The sequence below is a fragment of the Colletotrichum truncatum genome, assembly GCF_014235925.2.
Source record: "Colletotrichum truncatum strain CMES1059 chromosome Unknown Contig_0009, whole genome shotgun sequence".
Taxonomy (NCBI): domain Eukaryota; kingdom Fungi; phylum Ascomycota; class Sordariomycetes; order Glomerellales; family Glomerellaceae; genus Colletotrichum; species Colletotrichum truncatum.
Window position 1 is genome coordinate 1,288,064 of NW_027222406.1, and position 21,717 is coordinate 1,309,780.

At 51.7% G+C, this 21,717-nt stretch overlaps 9 protein-coding genes across 9 annotated transcripts; 5 read left to right on the plus strand and 4 right to left on the minus strand.

The window, feature by feature from the left end:
* Positions 1-711: 711 nt before the first annotated feature.
* Positions 712-2,828, minus strand: CTRU02_212864 (mitochondrial distribution and morphology protein 34; the record flags this gene model as incomplete). Its single annotated transcript, XM_036721433.1, has 3 exons — positions 712-2,085; positions 2,403-2,528; positions 2,562-2,828. 3 exons carry the CDS (start codon positions 2,826-2,828, stop codon positions 712-714), a joined length of 1,767 nt encoding a protein of 588 aa, XP_036586602.1.
* A 3,892-nt stretch (positions 2,829-6,720) lies between these two features.
* Positions 6,721-7,967, plus strand: CTRU02_212865 (inositol-pentakisphosphate 2-kinase; the record flags this gene model as incomplete). The annotated part of the gene is made up of 2 exons (XM_036721434.1): positions 6,721-6,925; positions 6,979-7,967. The coding sequence occupies 2 exons, from the start codon at positions 6,721-6,723 to the stop codon at positions 7,965-7,967; spliced, it is 1,194 nt and encodes a 397-aa protein (XP_036586603.1).
* Positions 7,968-8,466: 499 nt separating this feature from the next.
* Positions 8,467-8,592, plus strand: CTRU02_212867 (uncharacterized protein; the record flags this gene model as incomplete). Its single annotated transcript, XM_070205925.1, has 1 exon — positions 8,467-8,592. The coding sequence occupies one exon, from the start codon at positions 8,467-8,469 to the stop codon at positions 8,590-8,592; it is 126 nt and encodes a 41-aa protein (XP_070060318.1).
* Positions 8,593-8,621: 29 nt separating this feature from the next.
* CTRU02_212868 (uncharacterized protein) lies at positions 8,622-9,335 on the plus strand (the record flags this gene model as incomplete). The annotated part of the gene is made up of 1 exon (XM_036721436.2): positions 8,622-9,335. The coding sequence occupies one exon, from the start codon at positions 8,622-8,624 to the stop codon at positions 9,333-9,335; it is 714 nt and encodes a 237-aa protein (XP_036586604.2).
* Positions 9,336-9,536: 201 nt separating this feature from the next.
* CTRU02_212866 (nucleoside transporter family) lies at positions 9,537-10,974 on the minus strand (the record flags this gene model as incomplete). The annotated part of the gene is made up of 2 exons (XM_036721435.1): positions 9,537-10,734; positions 10,787-10,974. The coding sequence occupies 2 exons, from the start codon at positions 10,972-10,974 to the stop codon at positions 9,537-9,539; spliced, it is 1,386 nt and encodes a 461-aa protein (XP_036586605.1).
* Positions 10,975-14,271: 3,297 nt separating this feature from the next.
* Positions 14,272-16,216, plus strand: CTRU02_212869 (capsule-associated protein; the record flags this gene model as incomplete). The annotated part of the gene is made up of 2 exons (XM_036721437.2): positions 14,272-16,070; positions 16,141-16,216. 2 exons carry the CDS (start codon positions 14,272-14,274, stop codon positions 16,214-16,216), a joined length of 1,875 nt encoding a protein of 624 aa, XP_036586606.2.
* Positions 16,217-16,879: 663 nt separating this feature from the next.
* Positions 16,880-18,326, minus strand: CTRU02_212870 (RNA polymerase ii- paf1; the record flags this gene model as incomplete). Its single annotated transcript, XM_070205926.1, has 2 exons — positions 16,880-18,000; positions 18,056-18,326. 2 exons carry the CDS (start codon positions 18,324-18,326, stop codon positions 16,880-16,882), a joined length of 1,392 nt encoding a protein of 463 aa, XP_070060319.1.
* Positions 18,327-18,975: 649 nt separating this feature from the next.
* On the minus strand, positions 18,976-19,661 carry CTRU02_212871 (Rer1 family protein; the record flags this gene model as incomplete). Its single annotated transcript, XM_036721438.2, has 3 exons — positions 18,976-19,061; positions 19,118-19,535; positions 19,593-19,661. The coding sequence occupies 3 exons, from the start codon at positions 19,659-19,661 to the stop codon at positions 18,976-18,978; spliced, it is 573 nt and encodes a 190-aa protein (XP_036586607.2).
* Positions 19,662-20,451: 790 nt separating this feature from the next.
* Positions 20,452-21,380, plus strand: CTRU02_212872 (enoyl- hydratase isomerase family protein; the record flags this gene model as incomplete). Its single annotated transcript, XM_036721439.1, has 2 exons — positions 20,452-20,587; positions 20,650-21,380. 2 exons carry the CDS (start codon positions 20,452-20,454, stop codon positions 21,378-21,380), a joined length of 867 nt encoding a protein of 288 aa, XP_036586608.1.
* Positions 21,381-21,717: the final 337 nt, after the last annotated feature.

Here is a 21,717-nt window from a genome sequence, read left to right on the forward strand (position 1 = left end):
CTAGTGCTATCCACAGATATGCCGTCTGCCTCCCCGCCATTCACCGCCTCTTTAAGTGATATCAATGTAATACCTTCCAACCACCTATTTGTTGTACACCGTATCTAATCCCGTCAGTCCTCTTCAGGACATGACTTTAGCCGCACGAAAAGTAGAAGACAAAGGAGAGTGAAAAGTGTTATGTGTCGACGCTCACCTCGGAGACGTCGTTGAAAAACTGATGATGATGTAGTAGCAGTCGCATATTTTGTGTGTGTGTGTGTGTCTGTCTAAGAGACTGCCGTCATGTTCATCAGTTTGACTAGCATGGTTGGTGGCCCCCCGATTCCCAACCCATAAAGAATCCAAAAATAGGAAAAAAAAAAAAACGACACCGACGAGGGGGGAGCCCTTGTTCTCCATTCTCTTTCGCCCGTCGCAGGGGGTAAAATCACAACCCATTCTTTTTTATGAACCCCCTTCTCCTTTCAAACGCCATGCGATATATACACATTAACACTAAAAACATGGTGTGGAAAGAGCGTTGTGCCCGCTCATTTCCGGAGATCAAAATTGAGGAGAGCCCCTGAAACGCCTTGCGAGGAGAAGTTCATGGGACAAAAGGCAAGCAAATGATTTAGTCCAGCGGACTGGATATATAGCGGCTCAGTACAGTTTGTACATATGCTCATCCTGCTTTGGGCAGGTAAATCCTTTTTTTCTTTTCTTTTTTTAAGTGGACGCCTCGTAGGCAGGAGGGGGAACATCTTCCCTCTCATCCCACATGTTTTGCTGGCGGTTCTTCTCATCGTAGACACGGCGAGCGATTTCACCAGCCATCTTCATGATCCAAGCCTGCTCGTAGACAGACGAGGTATCTGAGGCAGTGCCCTTCTCACTAGGGAAAGCTTTTGCCTCCGCCGCAGGCTGGGGCCTGGGCGTGGTTTCAGTATCGCGCTCACCATCCAGCTTGATAGGCACGCTTGGAACCTCCGTGGGCGTAGTGTGGAAATCTGGCTGCAGGGGAGGTCTTGAAAGTAGATGCGGCCTCTCCACAGGGCTGAAGCGAACTTTGCTCGGAGTGGAGTTGGCCAACTCAGCCAGTGCCTCCTGCTCTTCTGGATCCTCGGCAATGGAGCTGGACATAAGAGGCTCGGTTGAGGGACCAGCCACAGATGCGGAGTCAGATGCCATATCCGAATAGGTATCGCTACCCTCGGGAGTAGACCCAACTTCGTTCTTGGAACGGCGGAGGTTGACGACTCTGGTCTTCTTCTTGCGGCCAGCATAGGATTTTGTTCTTGTGCCGGCACCCAAGGACAGTCCAGTGGTGGCCGAGTTGAGGCTCACCATCGACGGCCGGGAAGGTAGGTGGCCGTGGGCGGCGCTACCTGTGTCGGAGAAGGTGTAAGTTGTTGACGTGCCATGGAATGAATTGGTCTTAGACAGGCTTGGGGTTGCCGTCGGTGGGGTGCTACTTGGTTCGGACACTGCAGGCCCCGTCCAAGCCCGGAACACCACATCGCGGATACCCGGCGTGAAAAGAGAGAATGTGCGGTGTGAGTCGTTCAATGCTGCAAGTCTCAGCAGATTCTTCTGCGAGAAGAGAGACTGGACCTCGGGCCCGCCTTCTAGGGACAACGACGAAACATCATTGGCGTCGAGAAGGTTGCCATTCGCATCGACAGGGTCTAAAGGCGGGCTTGCCAGGGGGTCCACCACGGTCTCGTCCGTGTTTTCCTTCGGCGCCTCCTCTTCCTTCGGCACTGCGTCAGGGCACCACAAACGCAAAGATAAGCGGTGAATAATTGCAGGGAGCTCATCCATCATCAGGTTTCTCAATTGGGCCTCAATTGTGCGTTGCAAATAATCGCGCACAAACTGGATCGAATCAAAGGTCGAAGAGACCTTAAGCGACTCGAGCGGATCATTGCGGAAGACCAGGGTAAGACCTTTTTGCCTGGAGAAGACTAGGATAATGAAAGCTGAAAGTTTGATTTCGGACAAAGTTATCGATAACGGGATTGTCAAACCCGATGCCGCCGCCAATGGTTGCGGAGATGTAAAAGTCGGCTTAGAATACAGATAGGTATTCAATGGATTTGCCTATTTGTTGATATATTAGCACTGCTATGACGCACGTTCCAGCTGGTGGTTGCCGAAAAGTGGCCAGGGACGCGCATCCCGGCTAGGTAATTTAAGGATCAATGCAAAGACGCGGGTAGATGGCGAAATGTTTGATGAGGGAAAAACAAACACCGGGATGTTTGGGGTAAGTACTGAAATGAAGTGACATATCGAATTTGGCAATGTTGTGGGAGTAGGCATCGCCTGGTGATGTGCGAACTCGTTGGTGGCCGCCAACCATTCCGAGCACTGGCATGGAGTTGACGTTGCGACAAGAAAAACTTGGTGCAATGAACCCGCACTGAATCGGGAATGTATCGGAGTTGGAATTGTGCATGGTCGTTGTAGTGCGGCAATGCTGAAGTCATTGCCGTAGCCGCGGCACCGAGCTTCGCCTCCAAACTTTCGCGTGCAGGGAAGATACAGGAAAGAGCAGGAAAAAAAAATCGGCCTACCTGAACCCGAGTCTTCAGTGTCAGGAAAGCGTCGCCAGAATAGCACATTTTGAAGATGCCGCGAAATCTATCCTCCGCTATGTCGCCAATCTCGAGAATTTCTAGTTCGGGGGGCACGGAGCCCAGGTTGAACTCGGTAACGAGGATGTCATCGACGATGATCGGGGGCTTCGGCGATTTGTTCAGAGCCGTTGTAAGCATCTCGCGGGCGCGCTTGTAGAACTCGGCGTCGGCCGTGAGCGGCGACCAGTTGAAGTTAAAGGCCATGTTGAAATGGCGTTAACTGCGGCCAACCATCGAACGGTGATGTGGTGGAGGCCGAACGGCCAGGCGAAGGTGAGGAAGAATCGATCGGGGAACGAGGCTCGCTATGCAATCGGGACGGGGTGATGAAGGGTTAACGGCGACGATGGGATTCTTTGTCGAAGAGTCAGAGGGACTCGTTGAGGAGCAATGTGACTAGAAGACGAAAGTCCGGGGAATAGTCACGGAGTAATATGGGGGAGAAGCGGGAGGAGGAACAGAGGGTTGGCTTTGTTGGAGGAGGTCTTGGATGGAATGTAGATCAGGGCAAGCTCTGTGTGGTGTGTCTGCCTTTTTTCCGCCGAATGACGCTGGTCGGCTGCACTAAGTATTCGGGAAGCAGAGGGAATACTCGGAGGTAGGTGGTACGGTGCTGGCTTAGCGCGAATTTTTTTTTTTCCACCTGCAAATTTCTGATACTTTGGTTCCCGGGTGCTGTGACTGGGCGACTCCTGGGCGACTCCTGCGAGTGTCGCGTGCAAGGAGGGCGCCTGGGTGGAGTCATGGAGCAGCGGGTGTGGGTGTGTGGACAGCAGCACAAACGGCCTGCAGCGTGACGGAAGCCCCCCAAGCAACGGCTCAGGGTAACGTCGAGAGAGATTTAGTCAAAGGGGGGAAGGCCTTAGGAAAGGATCGGAGGGGGTGGCCCCACTAGGTGACAGAGGCTACAACCTGGTTTTCAGGCTTAGGCAGTGTGGACGGGGCGCATAGACACTGAGTGAGCCTGAGAAGGGGCATTGCTGGTACTACATATTGGCTGTTTTTTTTTTTTTTTTTGCTTGTGAGAAGGGGACCGATAAGACATGATGGCAGATTAGCGGTTAACGTCCCACACCCACTTCTGGGCACCCCCCACATTTGGGCACCCCATTTACACCAAAAACGCCGTTTTTCGAAATTCTATATTAAACTAACTACTATACTTACTAAGAAAAGAAAATATATATAAACTATGTTAAGTATAATTATAGCCATCTAATTTTTTATAAAGGATTAAATATAATAATAGTTATAATATAGAAGTTTAAAACTAAAAGCTTTAAAATGTTAGTAGATACTAGTAACTTACTAGTATTCCTTGTCATTAGAAAAATATATTTTCGCTTATATATACTTATTTAAAAAATCTAGGAAATTAATATTTATACTTATTAAAAGTATATAATTATATCTAAAAGAGATTTAAAAGTATTACTTTAGTAAATATAGTATAATTAAGGGTTAAAATTCTATAATAGAAACTTTTCTTAAGGGAAATTTTAAAATATTATTCTAAGCTTAAAGAATTTTTTACTAAGTATAAGAATATATAAATCTACTATATCTTACTTAAAAATTCTAATCATATTAGTTAAATATCTCTACCTATTTTATATATTAAGATATAGGCTAGGTAAATTAGTATTATAAATGTTAAACCTTGAATTTATAATACTTATTATCAATAATACTAGTATATAGCTACTTAAGTATTATAATTAAGTCTTAATCTATTTAATATATATTTATTCTCTTTAATAAGTAAAGTATTTAGTTTAATATAGAATTTCGAAAAACGGCGTTTTTGGTGTAAATGGGGTGCCCAAATGTGGGGGGTGCCCAGAAGTGGGTGTGGGACGTTATGCGAGTCACCCGAGGTTGTGTCTTTTGAGAACTACAGGCAGCTAGCATCCATCATCTGCCACTCCAAAAGCGTACCAAGGGTGGCGACACTGCGACGGAGATAACGCCATGAGATGCACCGGTCGAATCTGGCCAGGCGGCCGGGAACCGCAAAGGCGGTGGGTGATTTAGAGTTGGGCCTCGTTTCGACAAGGCACGAACTATCTGGGGGAACGGGGTCGCAGAGACTCCCCCGGCCAGATCTGTCAATCAGCCCTTCTGACATGGTTTGGCGAGAAGTAAAGAAAAACCCGCTTCCATGGCATCTCATCGCATCGCATCGCATCGCGTTGGTCTCAGCTCTCAGCGGCGCTATTTACAGGCTTGGGCCGATCACGAGTGGGAGAAGGTCAGCAAAGATGGGACGACATCGACAGACATGTGCTTGATGTGGCACGACATCAGGGCACTTTGCGCCCAAAGTAGCGAAAAAGCATAAGGTGACAAGGCAGGATTCCCGAAAATTTCTAAACGTCAAGGAACGCTATTCCCCCGTCCCCTTTCGGCGGATGCATCTTTGCATGAAGGCTGAATCTGGAACTAAATGACATGGCACTTATACGCTCCACCGGCCGCCATGGTTCGTTGTCACCCTTTCATCAAGCTCCCCCGGTACTCTGTATGCATGCTATGTACACGTAAAACGGGTACTACAGTGTACGCATTGCGGGTTGGTCGCTCCTAATAATAATCCTGGGAAGAGCAGCCAAGCCAGGCGATCAAATTATGGCGCACGATTCGCTCTCGGGTCCTGTCTCTTATCTGCTTCCCCGAGCATCATGACTTCCTGATAGCCCACTCTGACCCATTCATCACCCAGTCTGGTGCTTTCTAATGCCGTCAGAAGCTCCTCTGCCCAGTCGTCCAGTGCCGTGTCTCCCTTTCCCCTCTCTCCGCTGACTATCCTTCCAGCCCAGCTCTCTAGTCCCTTGATCTTCTCTCCGCAGTGTTCCACTTTTCGGAGTGAGGGAACCAACGGGCGGCGCCGTATAGGAAAAAACGACGCAATGTCTTCTGGGCTGTTTGGAGCCTACCAGTGGGGGTGAAAATGTCCTGGACACGAGCCTGCCCACTGCACAGGCCACTCGGGTATGGATGTTCCTCCGGCTGAGACCGGCCGAGCAGTCGCGTTGCACTTGAAGGGACCTGCTGCATCCTATCACTACTGCAAGACTCACGTCAAGCATGTGGAGGCCCGCCGTAACAATTATTGGATGAATACTCCTTATCCAATCCACTAAGCAGATTCAGCCTCTCACGAGACTCTGGGGTAAATTTTACTATAAGAAAAAAAAAAAAAAAAAAAAAAGGCCAGCCTCACACGACCGCGTCTACAGTCCTGTCAAGACTCAACATGACAAAGGCGCCAACGTCCATGTTGACGCCTCCCTGCGGACGGCAGTCAGTCATTGGCTAACCCGGCAGCGCCTACTGAACCAAGGAAGAGCCTGGCAGCTACGGTTGTGTCAACTGGAGCTCAGCTTGCCAGCACCAAAAAAAGCCAACTCTTCCGCTCCACTCCCAGAAGGGGAAAGACTGTCGTCATCCTGGGATACCGCTGACTTCTCAAAGACAACAACAAGCCGTAACGTCCACTCGCCCGTTGCAACGCAGCAACAAACATCAAATGGAGACCTGTCAATATTGCTCGAAGTCTGCTGAGTTTACCCAGGACGCCACGTCTGGACAGTCGCAGTCGCCTGCCACATTTGCAGTCATCAACTTCGGGTCGAGGCCAATTAGTTAGCTGACTATCTCTGGCCTTGCGCTGGATTGTCTTACCTCACGACCACAGCAAAAAAGCAGTCAACAGACGTTCAGATCGAGGTACTGAGGTGTCGCAGCCAATCCGGAGAGCCAGATCCGCCTCTGCCCTTAGCTTGCTTACCACCCTCTGGTGCGCTATTTGAGTTGACTAGCTTGGAAAGCACACTTCTGCCACCCAACTTTGCTGTATCCCAACTTCTGCAGTTCATCATGGATGTTGATTCTGTCTTGGGAAAACCAGCATTCCTCAATACGGGCGCCCTGTAAAGCCATCCCGGCTGCCTTGCTCACTTCGCTTCATCCAAGACCATAAGCATCTTACTTGGTCCAACCTCAACTTGGATGAACATTCATTCCGCAGCAGAAAAATTAACTTTCGTCCAGACTATCACTGGCTCCCATAGATATTTATTCATCATTCATCATCATGGCAAACTCCCGAGGTCCAATAGGCGTCCGCCCTCCGCATTATCTTGATCGGGTCTTCGCTGAAGACGTTCGTCACATCGGCCCTTTGTCGCATGTTCAATATGTGGGAGAGGGGGCTGCCAATGTCGTTTTCACAACAGTATTACGTTCGCCCGGCGGGAGGCCAAACAAACGTGACGGAACCGAGGAGGACGTCATAAGTCGTAAGGCGAGACCTCATGGTTAGACAGGATTTTATGATTAACATTTGCCGCAGGATACCTCCTCAGAGTGCCAAAGCAGCCAAAGAACCCTGATAAGCCGTTCTTCAGTGCCGGGGTCCAGTTTTGCTACTTTCGCGAGATGGTTCGGCCTCTCTTCGACAACCAAAAAGACCTGCTCGTGGACCACATTATGGGTCGCGTATCAGATGATACTATCGCGAACATGCGCAATCACCTAAAGGCTCTGGATGTCGCACCGCCGATGGCCCCAAGACGGCCTGCTAAGTTTGTTGGCGATACAATATACTGCACCGACAACCTGGTCATGCTCGTTGAAGACATGCGCCCGAGAGACGGCCAACGCACTATCGAATTCAAGCCGAAATGGCTAGCCCAATCACCATCGGCTCCGGGTGACGCCAACACATGCCGGTGCTGCGCTCTTGCATCCAAGAAGTATTATGACGCCAACAACCTCGAGAGCGAGGACGGCAGCAAAGTTAAGGCGAAGAGTAAAGTTGAGGACAAGGGCAAAGCCAAGGACGAAAGCAAAGCGACGGCCGACACCAAACCCAAAGAAACAAAATACAGTCCTGACAACTACCCATGCCCGCTTTGGCTCGACCCTCAACGAGACACTCCATCAGGCAAGGAGGCTGTCCGCCGCAAGGCAATCAAGCGACTTTTCAAAAACGACGAGCATCATGCACACCTATACAGCCTATTGAAACAGCTGCCCACCCTTTCAATGTTGAAGCAAAACCAGCTTAACAAGGATCCATATGGGCCTCTTCGCGCACGTATTGACGACGCGAATTTCTGTATGGCCATGACATTGCGAGATTGTTCCCTCTTCGTACGATACTGCGAGGGGCAAGACGGCAAAGTGGTCAAGGAGTCCTTCGAGGCGAAGCTGGCCGATCTTGACTGGAAGAACGCCGCGTGGAAATTCGACGACTGGCAGGATAAAGAGCGCGCCCTTGTTGAAGAAGGGTGGTATACTGGCCGTGGCCAGATGAAGAACTGCGCGCTGTACCGTTGAGCGAAACAAAAGCGTCGGTATGTGTACAAACAGTGTATAAATAGCAAGTAGACAGCGTAATGTAATTCAGCAGTATTGATTCCCAGGCCAAGATACACGAACAGTCACTACAACTCCTATATAGGTAGGCTCGTAACGTATGAATCCTGGCCATTAGACTCGAATGCATCAGAAAAGTATAGTTTCACCACCCTCACTCCTTGAAAAGTGGCTCAGCAAGCCCTTGATCCTGAGATGGAGATATCTCTCGGTCAACAACCAGGACCCATAGATTAAGCTCAGCCCAAATAACTGCCCCCTCAACGACATCATCGAACGCTCTCCGTTCGAACAATAAATGCAAAAGAGTGCCCACATGTCGAGGCCCCCTCCGGATCCAACGGCACGAATCGCGCAGCAACAATAAAAAAAAAAATTGGCCATCGCCATGTAAACATCGCCAACCGACACCCTGCGCGGATAGCCCACAAAAAAAAAAAACCGCCGATATTAACACGTCATGCGCTCCGCCCCAGGAGACATCAAGGCGGCGCTCGACGCATACCGCGGACACGTGGCGGCCCGCAACCGCCGGGTCCTCGAGGTCTACGTGCGGTTCATCGCGCGCGCCGAGAGCACGAGCTAGATGACGGCGAGGACATTGGGCGGCTCCGCATGGAAAGCCTGCTCACACTCCTCTCCGCCGACGAGGAGACGTTCAGGGAGCTGGGGATATCGGCGCCGGAAGACGTGCTGGCGCGATATGACGCCGTTGCGCCGGAGCTCGGTCTCGAGGGCGTGACTGTGCCCCGCGGCGTACGCGCGGGTCGCGAGTTGGAGAGGGCGAAGCAGTGGCACGAGTATTTCTGGATCATTCTCTCCGAGCTGAAAGAGACTTGTCTGGAGGAGGTGAGGGAGAGCATCACGATCCCGGAGGAGCTTCTGGTGCTGGCGGAGCACGTTGACGCCGTGGACGGCGCGGGGCTGCCAAAGTACCGGGGCATGCACCAGATCGCGTTCTGGTGGGGGTTAAACGATAGGCTCTGGGGGAATAGGGACTACGATAGGAAGACGGCGGCGCGGGTCAAGTCGCCGTGGGAGTTGAAGTCGATCGCTGGCCTCGGTCACGGGTGGGAGGTTGCCGGGGGGTGGAGTGCCGGGGAGGGGGCAGAGGGCATGTTTTGCGTTGTGTACTGCCGACGGAGGAGGCATGACGGACAGGAGGAGGGCTGGGCGTGGAGGTACACGTTCGTGTCCCATCACAACTTCTCGTCGTGGGTGTTTGATACGATTCCCCAGTTGCTGCTATGGTATCGCGAGTTCAACGAAGAGCGGTTGCCTGTTGAAGAAGAGCTGAATGCGGATGATATCCTCGCCGGATTGTTCTAACATGTTTATTTGTCTTTGGGATATTTCTGCTACCTGCTTGTATACCCAACCCCGAAGACCGTGGCCGTTCCTTATACTGATAAAAAATCGATAACTTCTATAATGATATCTGCAGTCGTAATCCCGTGCCATGTGTTCCATCCCTAACTCCAATTCCCAACCGAGATATGCCAAAGGTGTCATTACGCCGTGTATGCCAGATTAGATACCACCCGCCGTGAAGCTAAGAAGACTGCCCGTCGTCAAGCCAGCTACCAGACACAATCCCATAAAGCCACCGGTCGCCTCACGCTCACCATCTTCGACCCACTCACCAGCCGCCATCATGCAGCTTGAGCCTAGCCAGCCGGTGGTGAGGCCGAACAGGAATTGGACGACAAACAGGTAAAAGAGATCGCTGCTAATCACCGCACCACGGCCTCCAATATTGCAGAGAAGGTACATCGGCAGAAAGCCTAGGCGAGCAAGACTGACACCGAAAAGGGCCGCCGGGCGGTGACGTAGAGAAAACGGGAGAATGGTGGACATGCGTCCGGACAAGTCACCCAGATTCCAGGCGAAGAAGGCCAGCGGGATAAAAGCGGCAGGACGGAAAAGGGCGCCAGCGGGAGATTTCTCATCGCCTGGGTAGCGGACGGACACAATCTTGCCGGTGAAGACAGGGAAGAACATGGCGACGGCGAAACACATGAAGATGGCGCCCGAGAGCCAGTGCAGTTTCTTTAAGAGCTGGAGTGGCGAAACGACCTTTCGAGCGGCACGCTCGGCTTCTTCTACGGAAGTCATGGATTCGGCCATCCGATCGACCATGCGGCTCTCGATAATGTGGTTGTGACGACGAACGAGGGGGATGAACGCCACCAATGCGGAAACGGAGACTGCGACGGCGGCAAGGAAGTAAACGAACGCAGAAGAGCTGGAAGACTGAATCTCATCCGCGGGGCTCATCCCGTCCTTTTCCGGTACCGCCAAGACGGTGATAACCTGCGCGATCGGAGGCAGCACGCCGGCAACGCCCTGACCGGCCATAAGGGCTTGCATGTACTCCGGACGACCGAAGGAGGCGGCGAACGCAAAGGCGCCGTTTTGAATGAGACCTGTTGCCCAGGAGCTGGACGCTACCATAATCAGGATGAATGCAAGGTAGGCACCTGGAGAGACGTCAAGAAACATGGACGTAGAAGCCGTCAACAGCGAAAAGATTCCGGTATTTAGGATCAGTGCAAGGTTGATGCGGAAGGGATACGATGCTGAGTATTGAATGTTTGTGAGGATGAGCATCGCCGTAAGGTTGGTCAGGGTCGAGACGCTAAGAATGGCAGATTGGAAGTTTTGCTGGATCCAGAGGTCGGCTTGGAAGCGTATTTGGAAGTAAGGGGTGGCAGCAAGAAACATGTTCCTGCAGTCATTTGTTAGAGCCAGCTTCGGAGAAGACAAAGAGTATGCCATACCATGCCCATAACATCGCCATACCCAACCACGCAAACAGAAGATACTCCGACCAAGAGAAAGGCACCTCATCTTGGGCCCCCAGCAGCGCGGATTCCTCCACCTCCCCGCCCTGCTCCGCTAGTGGCTCATACTCCTCGCGATGCGGCTTGCTTTTATACTTCTCCCAGTACTGCCTGATGCGATCCATCTTGATTGTTCGCGCCTTTCGGCTTCTTCGGTGCTGAGAGCGGATACGGGTGAACAATCAAATTCAATACGGGAAAGAGTGGTTCGACTCGGTAATCGCAGGTCGTCGCGCGCAGCAGTATTAAACTATCTCGAGTTGTTCTAGGGGTTAGAGATCGCTCCGTTGTCGAGAGAGATAGGACCGCGTTCCCGGCCAAGTTTCGGTGTCGTCGGAGCACCACTCCTCACTTCTAGCAGCATCCAAAGCACGGAACAACAATAATTACTGGGGAGCCTAACGCAGTCGGAAATAATCATATGCGGGTTTCGCTGGGTATGCGTGCGTTTCTTGAGACGGCAGACAAACAATCATGTGCCGTGTTCACCAGATCGCCGTCCTCCACTCAGATGGGGATAGAAGTCGATGACCACGCGCCATGCATGTGGATCTGGGGTCGGGGTCGGACGGAGGTGGGGGTTTGCTTACGTCAGCAGGCCCGATTGGCCCCCACTGGACTCGTGCAGCGGGAGGTGTCCAAGCCACAGCCCTGGACATACCCCAAATAAGGTTGACCTCCAGGCCATGGTGGGATGTAGGAGCTTTAGTTCTTGACTGTACAACGTCATTGGACGTACAAACAATGCAGCCGCTTATCACTTCATACTCCAATACTAAAAAATTTCGAATATGGTTGCTGATCGATGTTGCACTGCTGCTGCTTCCGCAAGAGACGCAGTTGATTTGTTGAAAGCACCATTAAATTCATTTGAGACCTATCCCTCTTTTGGATCTACAGCCGTTCCCCCGTAAGACTCTCCAACAGAACATACAGAACATACAGAGCCACTATCCGGGTAAGCATATCCATAAAACTTGGGTCCGTCCTTAGTCCGATGTCAAAGAGTGCCTTGTGGCTGTTGAATGAAAGTTGTGACAAACATTTAAGCCACTTTCACCCCTGTTTTGTTTCCTGACGGGCTACGTCACGGATGGTTGTCAGGCACTTGGAGACATAATCGCACTGTCGGTGACAAGACGATTGGCCCTGTGGACATGCCAGATAGCAATATTGCTTGCAAAGTTTGCAAGTCCATGAGCGGCCTCGGCTGGTTTCAGCTGAGCAGAACATTTCTAAACCCAGGAAGTTGTTATTGCCTCAAAGTAAGTAGTTTATTGAGTGGGTAAGTACCCATGCGGTTGGGTGGTCATGCTGGGGGGAAGCTTGTGAATAATGCCTCGGAAGAAGATAGAACGCTCTTAACTAGAGCTGTATATAACCGGAATATGTTGTGCACAAGAAAAACATCACCAGGTCGTCTAAATAAGTAAGTGTGATGTCGAGGTGATGCTGCAATACGCATACATGTTTAGAAGCCGGCCATAAGGTCTCCTCGCTCTGCGATATCTGTTCATACTCACCCTATTTCATCTCTGTTCACCTGTTATACCGGATTTATCCTTAACATTGAAGCCCGCCGAAAATATTTGACAACCCCTGGCAAAATGAGATGGTCACGAGCTTGAGTTTATTTAATGGCGTAGCGAAAATACTGAGATTCTTGCACTATATTAACGTCGCTACCTATATCCCCAAGCATTAACGACTGGATAGTCCATGGTCAGTTCGAGGCTGACCTCTTTCATCCAAGTGGTAAAGAAGTGCGCCGCGTGTTAGTAAAACTCTTTGCTTCGCTGTTGTGAACATTAGTAAAACCTAAGTCGCTAGGGACTAGCGAAAGATCGCTGGGCTGCTGCTCAAAAATCCTCTCAGAGTACTTAAACCTATTGGAACTGCCCGTGTAACTCAAACATACCCTCCATGCGGGCAAAATTTGGTCAAGATCTCGGTGAGTTGGTCTCGAAAGGTTCCATCGTAAGCCTCACCTTGCTACCTAAACAGGCAATGGGCTCCAGGCCCATTCTGCGACCTCCACGTGATGGTCAAGCAATGCAATGCAAGTATGTTTTGCATATTTGCACTATCTTGAGAGAAATTTGCTCCGCTTCGAGGACTCGGCCGTACCAGTGATGCCTCCACGTGACGGCTTGTTGATGCGACGCAACTATGTCGTGCATTGTTTTTTTGGCCACTATCTCAGTTGCTCTGGATTGCTTCTCCCTTGGGTTGTATAACTTGAATTTCGGGAGGGCTCATCTCCCAAGCATACAGTTACGTATTGATAAAAATACTCGGGAAAGCACCAGAAGGAATTCTGGGTATCAAATAGACAACGGATCGTTTGCTTCCTCCCTGGTGTCTGCATTAGAGCTGTCCAGACCTATGGGGTTTCTTCCTTCTCGATCTTTTCCACGTGTATTTCCATGCACGGTCTTCTCTTGCCCAGGATCAAGCTACTTCAAGCTCATTTGTGACGGAAAGCTTAAAATTCTTCGCATCGAAGTTAGTTGAAGCGATAAGTGAGCGTTCTCTCACCATCAGTCCAGTATTTTCTCCAAGGCATGTCTCACTTGGTCTTGAAGCACCCTCCACCTAAACGAGCTGCAGGATGGTTGGAAATCAGATTACAGAAACATGTCTCTGAACGCCTAACTGCAGTTTGCCATTTTGGTGAGATGATGTTTCGGCCAAGAATTCCATCACTCAAGATGGCGGAAGCTGTGGCAAGCAAGCAAAATATTCCCTCCCACAAAGCCAATAATCTCAAACCTAGGGTCAGCAAATAGGAAGCCTTCTTTTTGTTCATTTTAACATTTGAATCGAGTTTAGGTTGTTCAAGGTAAACTTCCCATAATCAAGTCATGTTGCTGCTGAATGAACGAACCAGCTAGGTTTTAGTATAGCGCATGAAGGACTGCAAGAACACCAGAAAGAAACTCAATCATCAAATCAAGCTTTCAAAAAAAGAGAGTCGAAGCCATTCCAGTTAGACATTCCGAGTCTTTGATGATTCAGATCAAGCTCCCCGAAGCCAAAGCGTCATCCAATCATGGCCCCTGTCATCTTGGCGCGGTGCCACTGGGCGGGTGGACGCGTTCCAATCTAGCTCCTCCAGACGGATTTTTTAGGGGCATGCAATGACAGACCTAGCGTCCGCCCGGCCCAGGAGCGAAAGTTGAGCACTGGCACCACTACCAGGACCCAGCAGTAGGACACTACTGTTCCATATCGCAACGTCAACGCATACGCGGCTGCACTTTTTGCGCAAAGTCATTCTTGATGCAATGAGGTATTGATAAGATTCTCTCTTTTTCTGTGTTCGTCAACGACGCCAGGTCTCCTCCGTACCGTTACCCCTGAGAGATAGTCTAATTGCTCCCCAACGTAGCCCGCCACGAGGGGCAGGCGACACCATTACCATGCGCCGTCGTCAATGGACGCTGATCGGCATCATCGCCTTCCTAACGATCGTTGCATACACGATATTCAGATTACCGCCCGACCAGCGACCGATACCGAAAACATCGCTCTCTGGAAACCCCCCACCCCCCGCGCAAGAGGAGCAGAAGCCCCCAGCGGCTGCCGACAAAGACTTCGGCGCCAGCTTCCTCGGGCCTCCTCCCGAGAGACGACCGAAACCTGCGTCCGGCACCGGCTCGCACCCGATGTGGCATCTCATGACTGATGCCGAGAAGGACTTCCAAACTACGCTAAATAAGCAATCCAAGACGCTGGAGGAGGCCGTCGCCGAGTACAGGAGGCGTTATGGCATCCCGCCCCCGCCCAACTTTGACAAGTGGTTCGAATTCGCAAAGGCCAACGGCGTCCAGCTCATCGATGAATTCGACATGATACACGAGATGCTTACACCCTTCTGGGGTCTGAAGCCTGGGACGATAAGGGAGCGAGCCAGAGAAGCCCTTGGCTTTGACAACAAACTGCTTGGCCTGTTGATTCGGGATCACAAGGTCTCCCACATCCAGGGCGGCCAAGATTGGCAACGCGAGGCCACCTCAGGCATGATTGAGAAGTTCATCCAGTGGCTCCCGAGCATGGATCTCGCCTTCAACATCCACGACGAGCCGCGTGTTGTCGTGCCTCATGACGACCTGGCCCGTCTTGTCAAGAGGGCCAAGGATGTCAACATGCCTAAGGCCAACTCTTCTCCGAACCCGCAGAACGCCTTCACAAAACGAGCGGGCGATTTGAGCGACGGCAAGATAATCGAAGAATACAAGCGCACCCGCTTCAACGTTTTTGCGCACCAGGCGACCTGGACGCACTCCCGTATGTCCTGCCCCCCGGACAGCCCATCGCGTGGGCTCGAGGATGACGAGCTCTCCGACGACCTTAGCAAGTACGGTGTCAGCGAGCTCGGCTTCGTCTATAATGTCACCGCCATGTCTGACGTTTGCCTCTCACCCTCTCTGAGTGCGACTTACGGTTTCTTCGATCGCCCGAACGCTTACAACATCGTGCACGACCTTTTCCCCATTTTCTCTCAGTCCAAGATCTCCTCTTACAACGACATCCTCTACCCCTCTCCTTGGTACTGGTACCAGAAGGTCACCTATGACAAGTCCAAGGACATGTCTTGGGAGAAGAAGCATGACCGCCTCTACTGGCGCGGCTCCACGACAGGTGGATTCTCACGCAATGGCGGTTGGCGCCGCCAACACCGCCAGCACTTTGTTCAAAAGATTAACGCCGCCGACAACGCAAAGATTTATGTAAACCGCGGCGACGAACAGAATCCCAAGTGGGAGGTCAAAGAAGTGCCCCGCGGCGACTACCGCGACATCATTGACGTTTACTTCTCGCACGTAGGACAGTGCGACGAGGGAGACTGCAACGCCCAGAAGGAATTCTTCAAGATCCAGGGCCACGCCGAGCAGCAGGATGCCTGGAAGTACAAGTATCTTCTCGACATGGACGGCAACGCCTTCTCTGGCCGCTTCTACGCATTCCTGCAGTCACGCTCCCTTGTCTTCAAGCTCGCCATCTTCCGCGAGTGGCATTTCGAGTGGCTCCGCCCCTGGGTGCACTATGTGCCCATGAGCCTGCAGGGCGACGACTGGCTTGAAGCCGTGCGATTTTTTGGTGACGGTGCCCTCGGTCGCAACGAGGCCGAGCGCATGGCGCTCAGCAGCCGTGACTGGGCTAACAAGGTGCTTCGCAAGGAGGACATGGAAGCCTGGTTCTTCCGCCTCTTGTTAGAGTAAAGTTCCCTTCCCTTACTCATCGTGATACTGTCTCATATTTCATCCATACTAACTTACTCATCACAGATATGGCCGCGTCATCGACGACCAAAGAGACACCATCGGCTTCTCAGTTGGGGGCGCCGCGCCACCGCCAGCATAGAGCGTGTTTTCTGTATTGGATCCTTTGTTTATTATATGAGCACCTTGCAGACTGCATTTTCTATTTTTTGGAAGGGAAAAAAACAAACGGAGTTTATCTGGTATCTACGAATTGGGTATGAAGTCGTTGCTGCAGACGAATATTGTCTGTCTTGAATTAGTTATACCAAAACACCAGAAGGGAGGGAATTGTGTGCTGGCGCGCGCGCATATACGTTGCTGTTGTTAGCGGTGTTTGTATCTCTTCTGTATGTCCACCCCCCTTTTTGACAGAAACTGTATGATAGGCGGCGATGAGTGTGTAAACCGCCGTTGTCTCATAAGCGGACTGGATAGATATTATACATGTATAATCATAGCATGACCCGGGGATTCTCTGGTCGCTTGCTGAGAATGAAGAAACATACATCATCAAATGACACTGATGATGATTTAGTTGTTGGTGCCGCCCAAAACGCATATTTTCATTTCTTTTTCCCTTTGTGATTTGTACGTTCCTTGTCTAATTGCCTCCCTTTAACTCCTGTTCACATACTACACGAAATTGGTCGCAAAGGACTTGATATTACAGTGCTCTTAGCCTGAGCCGTAAGTGGTCTGTCTGCTAGATTTTGAACTCTAAGAATCCAAATGGTATGCCGTGTCACTTATGCGTTCGCGCCCTTCAATCATCGTCTTCCTCATCGCCATCAGCATCCCGGTCAGAAGGTGTGCCAGGCGCAGCACCCTCGCCGTTGCCCTCGGCGTTTTCTTGAACCTCCTCAACAAAACCAATGGGCTTCTCTCTGTACCGCTTCATGTTTTCGCGGGTTATGCCCTTGGGGTCGCAGATGGACACCTCCACCTCGTTAACGACCTGTCCCTCATCCTCCACTTGGCTAAGCGTACGTGCAATGTTCTTCGCACGTTGAGGTCGGATAGTGGTACGCTGGATGACGGGGTAGTAATAGGCGGCCTTTTGCTTGCTGCCCGATGGCTCGTCATTAAATGCAAGGATCAGCTCTTCGCTATACTTGGTATTGTGGTCGAGCTCCGTCTCCTTGGTCGTTTCATACGCACGCAGACGTGAGAACTGGAAGCAACCGTCGGTGCCCTGACTCTTGTGCGTATACAGCGAGTCATCATCGTGGTCGGGATTTTCAGGGTCGAACTTGGCGCGGAAGTTCTCAGCCGTGGTCTGTGTGGCAGGGAGGAAGAAGCTGTAGTCCATAAGATTGGCGGGCTTAGGGTTGCGGACAGGGTCACGTTCGTGTGCCTCGAGGGCGGCCTGATAAGCCTCGTTCTCCTCTGGGCTCCGATCAAGGGGACGCAAAAGTCCGCTAAGCAGGCGACGGTCGTACTTGTTGGCGCTGGCCACTGGGTTGGTGAGCAGTTTGACGGTAACATAGGCACCGGAGTCAGGGAGCGCATCGTGATCGGGCAGCAGTGGGTATGACTGCACAAGATGGACGGTGGGCTTGCTGGGATGACGGTGTCGACTTGGGTTGCTGACGAAACGTTCGGCGCTCTCGAAACTCTTCTCGATCTTGCGCTTGATGGCAGCAGGAGAATCCTTGTCCGGCTCCGGGGAGCGACGCTTCTCTGGACGCTTGAGCTTGGGATTGATGAAAGCGCCCGTGGCGGCGCCTCCCTTTCTGGGTGTCACAGACGAAATGTATTCGGTTCTGCGAAGGAAGGAAACTGATGATTCAGCGCTGCTCTTTGCGCGGCCCAGCGTAGACAGCGGTCTGAGAAGAGGTCGGTCGTGAGGGTGAGCGGGAGGAGGTTGCGATGGGGCCTGAATTGCTTGGAGAATGTCAGTACAGGGCATTGAATGCATTCGTCATTTTGTTGTCCTTACAACTCTCATCTCCGTCAAAAATACCAGGCATGCCCACAAGGTCCAGGGGCATTCCTAGCTCCGCGTCAACCTCGATGTTCAGCGGTTGCTCTCGAGCAAGACGCGATGCGAAGCCAGGCGTCGTGTATTGACCACTGGCAAGGCCGGTATTGGGGATATCAAGCAGTTTTGGGGGGTTAGGAGGCGGTGGCAGGGCATTGGAGTATCTGATTCTGGCGATGAAATCCTGATGGATCATGCGCTCGCCGCCGCGAGGCGCAGAGGAAGACATATTGATCTCCCGAACAGATTCTCAGTGATTCCCGAGTCGTGCCGAATTGAAGTGGTGGGAGAGGGGAGGATGAGAGCTTGGTTGATTGGCGGAGGGACGGGGGTCGCGGTCGCGTTGACGAGGAAGGTGCAAGTGGCCCGGAAAAGTTCCACGAGGCTGAGATTCGGGGTAGTTTGTACCAGCGCCAGCGCCCGGGCCCGGGCCGCGAGCCTTATCGCAGCAACTTATCGGATCAAGGCACCCAAGCTCATTGAGCTAAGCAAATGCGATTCTGCAACAAATCTGAAAGGCAATAGACAATTTTTTTTTGTCTGTCTCTATTACAATACGTAGTATGAGATGAACGATTCCAAAGCAAGTCCATCATTCATCAATGGCGCACTAACTCCCGGCCTTGCAAGAATGCTTCCTGATGCGCTCCGAGTAGTTCGCCGTCGCAACCATGCTCTCATACCAGCGCCATTTCTATACGTACATTTTCCTCCATCGTCACCGTCGTCGCCATTGCAGCTCGTTATGGGTGCATTCGTCCTCGTATTCGCTTTCGCATTCTGTCTATTCCACGTGCCTAGACTTACACTTGCCAACAGTGGCCTCGGGCGCAAGGCACCGATCTATCCTAACCATAGCAGCCATCGCGTTGCCGCTCTTACGAGCTGTTCTTCACGTAGTTCTTCTTGCCGAAGGTGAAGGGGACGTAGCGATACTTGATCATGTGCTGGATCTGCTTGCGCACTACGAAGGGGGGTCAGCTTCTTGCCAAGATCATCACGGCAGGGAGGGGCACGTACTCGTCAGGAAGAAGAGGATGAACCAGTACATGACCAGAACGGGCCAGAAGACAGGGACGTTGAAGATCTCCCACCAACTGCAGAAGAAGGAGATGAGGATAGCGCGGGTGGCCCAGTACCAGAACTTGAACTCAGGGAGACGGCGGATGAAGGGGCGGAACTCCTCGTCCTGCTTGGTCGGGAGAATGCCTACGCCCCCACCTTCCATCTCATTATCAAGCGCCTCATTGGAAGGGTCGAACTTGGGTTGCAGAAACGCCAAAAAGAGGTTCAGGAGGTAGATGCCGAGTGCGTATGCGACGATGTACCAGCCTTGCGCGACAAAGATGCGGACGAAGAAGATGATGAGGAAGAAGCCGGTGCTGACCCATCTGTAGAGCACAAACGGCGTTGACTGGTCAAGGAGAGCTTGGTATTGCTATAGGTACATTAGCCAAGGGTCGCTGGGGAATTGCGAAGCTCGTGATAGGCGTACTCTTTGGATTTTGGACGTGTGCGTCGTAACGGAGGAGAAGGGGGTCTGTTCCGGCTCCATGGTGTCCATCTTGGGCGACTTAGGTATAGAAAAACCAGCGTCAGGACTGAATAATACTCAAAGACCCGTGTTGTCGTGAATGTTAGATGAACAACAAAGATGGTGCAAGACAAGAAGTCTGGTGCTGTCAGGGAATGAGGAACTGCGGCTGTCGCGATCTGTCCGGACGAATTTTTGGGTTGATGGGCGGGATCTCTGGGATAATAGGTTCAGCCACGTAAGGCTTGTCCCCCAAAGAGTGATTCGTGCCTGCTGTTAGTCCGAATCTTACCCGACGGTTGGCAACTCACCTCAGTGATTGGATACGCTGGGGAGAGGCAGAAAGGGGGACAGAAGTAGCCCCTGTGGCGCAGCAGTCTAGCGGGTTAGCACGAGCTTGGAATCGCAGTGGGGGCATACCATGGTATCTGAAGAAATGGGTCTCTAACCAGGATCTGCTATTACGGCGATAAGCCTGTGACGCGGGGGAGCTATCACAGTGCGCAGTCCGTGCCCCTGCTACGACCGACTGTATCCTCGGTCCCAGAGAGCCGATGCTTTCCAGCTCTCCCTTGAGCTTGAAGAGAGCTTGAGCTTGAGTTTGACCTCTTACATCACATTTGAGTACCCGTCTGTGTTTTCATCCACTACCATCCCAATTGAGCTGTTTCTCTTCGAAAAACCTCTACTACCAGGTTCTCTTTTCGGTGCATTCGACGTCGAAAGCACTATCAATACAAACACCCAAGCCGGTCGGTTTTTTGAGATCTAGTCTTGCAGGCCTATACCTCATCACAGCTAGAGCCGAAGCTCCGTCACAATGAACTCCTTCAGATATCTTCGGCCAATTGCCTCGCGCCTGCAGGCCCCGACGCTTCCCAGAATGGCTCGCGGGTATGCCAGCGGTTCATACGAATACATCCAGGTTTCTACGCCCAAACCCGGCGTTGGACAAGGTGGGTTGCCCGCTCAGCTGTCGCTTTGACTTCCTGGTGATGCTTACACAGGTCCACTTTAGTGACACTGAACCGGCCCAAAGCTCTGAATGCTCTCTGCACCCCTCTCATCCATGAGCTCAACGACGCTCTGAGGGCGTTCAACGAGTCGGATGACACTTCTGTCATTATCCTCACCGGCTCTCAAAAGGCCTTTGCTGCTGGTGCTGACATCAAGGAGATGGCCCCCCTAACCTTTTCTGAGGCATACACCAAGTCCTTCATCGAGTCCTGGTCACTCCTCACGACACAAGTCAAGAAGCCCATCATTGCGGCTGTTTCAGGCCATGCGCTCGGTGGAGGTTGTGAGCTGTCCATGATGTGCGACATTCTGTATTGCACCGAAAATGCCAACTTTGGTCAGCCTGAGATCAAGCTCGGCACCATTCCCGGTGCTGGAGGTAGTCAAAGACTGACACGTGCCATTGGAAAGTCCAAGGCCATGGAACTGATTCTGACTGGCAAGTCGTTCACCGGCACCGAAGCCGCGCAGTGGGGACTTGCAGCAAAGGCGTTCCCTTCGTATGAAGTACTCATGGAGGAGACGCTGAAGACGGCTGAGACGATTGCTAGCTACTCTCGTGTGGCTATCAACGCATGCAAGGAGGTTGTAAACAAGAGCCAAGACCTGCCGCTACGGGACGGCGTTGAGTTTGAGAGGAGGGTGTTCCACAGCTTGTTTGGAAGCAATGATCAAAAGGTTGGCATGAAGGCATTTGCAGAGAAGAAGAAGGCGGAGTGGACTCACTCCTGAAGGATGCTAGCTGAGGATAAACTGTAGGTTTCACAGGGGGTGAAACAGGGGGTGAAACGGAATTCCGTTCGTCAATAACAAATAACAGTAAATTGGTTCTAATCGATGGTTCATGATTGTTGAAAGTGGTGTTGTTGACTAGAAGGTGGGGATATTCCCCCTTGGCCTGTCACGTGGGTCTGGGAGGCTTGGGCCTCTCAGCCTGGCGGGCGTGTGGCTGGAAGTGCCACACGACTCCGTATTCCAACTATCGCAACACTGGAAACTCTCTTTTTATGGTGTTGAAGCGGTTGGAATACGTTGTCCCTATACAGTTCCGTCTCCTCGTCAATTCGGC